The following is a 3,979-nucleotide window of genomic DNA, read 5'->3' on the forward strand; positions in this document are numbered from 1 at the left end:
GATGCACTGGGAAAAAAGTAACATTACTTTGATATCCCTGCCAAAGATTGTACTCTGATTATGTTTAAAAACATGCACATTTTAAAAGATATTTGTTCACATTTACAAATAAGAGTTCCATAAAATATTAAAACTGTTTTGAATTTAAATATAGTAGTCCCCCTTACCTGTGGGGGATAAGTTCCAAGACCCTGAGTAGATGCCTGAAACTGGGGTATTACTGAATCCTTTATGTACTATGTTCTTTACATACATAACTATGATAAAGTTTAACTTATAAATTAGGCACAGTGTTATTAAAACAACTAATAAAAATAGAACATTATAACAACATACTGTAATAAAAGTTGTGTGAATGTGGTCACTTGTTTCAGAGGATCCCTTGCTCAAGTCTCCTAATAAGCTCCATACTTTCTGGCACAACATGTTGCCAACAAGTGGAACACGTTTTCTGTTCATGTCTTCACACACTGTGTCTGTAACTTCCACTGTTTAAGGTGTGCCAGTAAAACTAACATGAATTTCTTTTTTCAATTTTAGTATCATCATGATACTAAGAATAGTGCGCAATTTAAAGTTTATTAATATTTACTTCTGGAGATTCCCATTTACTACTTTCAGATTTCTGTTGACCATCAGTAACTGAAACCATGGAATGTAAAACTGCAGATAAGAGAGATGGGACTACTGTATATAATGTTTGAGGAGCACTATTATATAGTAAGAAAGTAAAACAAAGCACATTAGAAAAGGCCAAAATTATTTAAGATTTTAAAACCAAAGGAGTGAAGTATACAGTTGGCTTTAAAACCAAGGAATAACAAGAACAACAAATAAATCTTTTAGGGGGTTTCCAAAGCTTACCTTAAATTTATACTTTGTACTACGTCTGAGATTTTTCACTGTGTAAGTAAGATCTTCTCCATCATATTTAGGCTTAAAACCATATCCCTGGAAAGGGGAAAAACAAATCTTCATTAGATATCTAACAGCAGAAATATGGGGAATAATGAATATGTGAAAAGACTCAGGTTTTCTTCATCTTCACCTATGTGCTATGTGATCAATGCTGTTTAGTGTAACTCTCATATTGATGTTTCTAACTTGAGTGGACAGATCCAGAAATGCTACTAACAAACATAGAAGGATGAAGGAGACCACTTATTCTCAGTAAAAAGAGTATCCCAGAGAAGATTTTTGTATTGAGGGAAGAGTGAGAGGCAATGGTAACTTGACTATCAGTAACCTTATCTCTAGAATGGAAATTTCCCAGACAGATGTTCTAAGAGCTAAACACAACTATAACTAATGTATTTAAGTTGCCCTGAACACATAGTTGTGTTTAGATGAATAAATGGACGGTTGGTTGTCCTGGCACGTAGGAATGTCACTTAGGTTTGGGATTGCTATTTATAGCCCCAGTGACAATGCTTCATTAATTTTCCAATGCTATTTTTAACGTTTTAAAAATCTGAGGTATAATACATGTACCAAAAATTCCCATTTTAAAGTATGAAATTCAATGGTTTATAGTATATTCACAAGGTTGTGAGTCACTCAATACCTCACTTATAACCATCACTTAATACCTAATTCCAGAATAGAGCCTGTACTTGATTTTTTGGTTAGTAGTCACTTCCCCTCTTTTCTCATCTTTCTGTCTTTACAGATTTGCCTATATCCATCAAATTAAATAACATAATATGAGATCTTTTGTGACAGAATTCTTTGACTTAGTAGAATGTTTTCAAGATTCACTTATGTTGTGGCAAGTGTCAGTACTTCATTCCTTTATATGGCCGAATGATATTCCATTATATAGCTATATCACATTTTGTTTATCCATTCAGCAGTTGATGGACATTTGGGTTGTTTCTACTTTTTGACTATTATGAATGATGCTGCTGTGAAAATCCATGTAGAAATTTTTGTACGAACATGTGTTTTCAATTCTCCTGGATATATACCTAAGAGTAAATCAATGCTATTTTTTATTCATATTGTTTCAAAGTAGCTCTAAAAAGCTATGGAACTATATAGAACTAATACAGGACAGCCTAACTTTTATTCAGCTTGATTCCAGTTCACAGAAAATGAGCCGGTAGTAACTAGATTTAGGTTGTACTATAGAATCTCATGTGAGGTTCTTTAAGTCCCCCGTGGCACTTGGGAAAGTAGTGTATAAACACAGTTGGAGAAGGCAGACATAGTATTTCCTTATCTTTTAGAGTTGCTTAGTTTAGAAGTCTGGGTGATCTTCCCCGCTCTTTATTTTCCCCAAAACATATATATTTGACATACACTTGATGTTATTCCCAGGCACAAATATACATACAAAAACATAAAAAACAAAACTCATTCCTACACATCAAGAAAAATAAAGACTAAATTCTCTCTCACTCCCAATACCTCCAAAATATAACCAACCAAGGATTCAAAAGATTTGGGGAAGGATCTAACTATTGTGGCAATATGTACAGTATTAGGATTAATACCACACTGAAATGTTTTAAATATCCCATTTAAAATACATATTCATACTCACTGAAGTTTCATCCTCCATCTCTAAAATGTAAGAAATTCCTTCATCTGATGGTGTTCCTGAAGGTTTACGCCATTGTAAGGATAACCAAGTAACACCAGCCTTAGTTAATATAGGACTTGCTGGCATAGAAGGGGCACAGCCTGAGGTGTAATATAAAACTTCTTCACTAAAACCACTGTTGAAACATATGAAATTTGTTTAAAAAGAAATGAGAAAAAGTTATTTTTATAAAGAATTAACTTTTGATAAATGACATTTTTGATAACTAATTATAACATAAATAATATATCTTGAATTTGATATCTTTACAGTAACCAAGTCAAACACCTAAAAATAAATTAGCATTCTTTTAAAACTGCAGTTTATGCAACTAACACATTATCTTATAGCTTTTAATACAACTATAGCAATAAAATGATAACATAGCAGAATTTTAGCAGATAATATGGACTGTAAATAATTTACACAAAGTTGACTGGATAAGCTAAAATATCTACATTAAAGTGTATTTTACCTTGTGCCATACTCATTTTTGGCTGATAGTCTAAATTTACATCCCATTGCTGGTGATAGTTTAGTAATTTTAAATTGCTTCTGTGAACCCATGTAACACTGACAAAATTCTCCATTTCCTTTTCCCTAAAAGAAATGGTTAATTATTACATGTCAGGTATATTATTGTAAAAAGATAAATCCACATCAATTCCTATTTGACAGTAACATATTAACTATCACACATTTTTTTGTTGTTAATCCTTACCCGAGGACATTTTCCCACTGATTTTTAGAGAGAGTGGAAGGGAGGGGGAGAGACAGAGAAACAATGATGTGAGAGAGACACAATTGGTTGTCTCCCGCCTGCGCCCTGATCAGGGCCGGGGATTGAGCCTGCAACTGAGGTACATGCCCTTGATCAGAATCGGATCCTTGACCCTTCAGTCTAAGGGCAAATGTTCTATCTACTGAGCCAAACTGGCAAGGCCAAAAGTCATCTTAATTACATGCATGTCATGGATCTCAAGAGAATGATGAGATTATATAGATCTTTTATATGATAGTTACTCTGTGTCACATGCAGAATTCAAAAATTGGAGAACAGGTATCTTTGCATAACTTCTTGAACTAAGTGCCTGTTTTAGCTGATGCTAAACCTTTGGCTTTAATAAAAGAAACTCTTTCCAGGTATGGAACCCATATCTCAAGGGCGGGGGGGATTGGCAGTGGTGGCAACGGTCATCTTTGATATGCACCACTGGTGGTGTTCCTTAGCTTATGAAAAGTTCTATGCAGAGTTTTAAGAAAATGTCCATACACATCTCCAGACCTCCACTTAGATATCTACTAAGCTTTTTTACAATAAAGATTTTGGAGCTGCTACTGCTTAGATTTAACAATGAAAGAGTATAAGCAGAAAAGAAAAAGGAGTATAAGGGA

The 3,979-nt window shown here is 33.8% G+C and overlaps 1 protein-coding gene across 3 annotated transcripts in view; it reads right to left on the reverse strand.

Annotated features, from left to right (window-relative positions):
• Positions 1-3,979, reverse strand: part of FNDC3A (fibronectin type III domain containing 3A) — a 225,287-nt gene that overhangs the window by 32,166 nt on the left and 189,142 nt on the right. For all 3 annotated transcript variants that reach the window (XM_006762728.2, XM_006762730.2, XM_006762729.2), the window contains 3 exons: positions 3,060-3,184; positions 2,546-2,720; positions 865-951 (listed from right to left, as the gene is read on the reverse strand). In XM_006762728.2, the coding sequence (XP_006762791.1) occupies positions 865-951; positions 2,546-2,720; positions 3,060-3,184 (387 nt within the window). The remainder of the gene's footprint in view (positions 1-864; positions 952-2,545; positions 2,721-3,059; positions 3,185-3,979) is intronic.

Source organism: Myotis davidii, unplaced genomic scaffold (assembly GCF_000327345.1).
Source record: "Myotis davidii unplaced genomic scaffold, ASM32734v1 scaffold679, whole genome shotgun sequence".
In the NCBI taxonomy this organism is placed as follows: Eukaryota; Metazoa; Chordata; class Mammalia; order Chiroptera; family Vespertilionidae; genus Myotis; species Myotis davidii.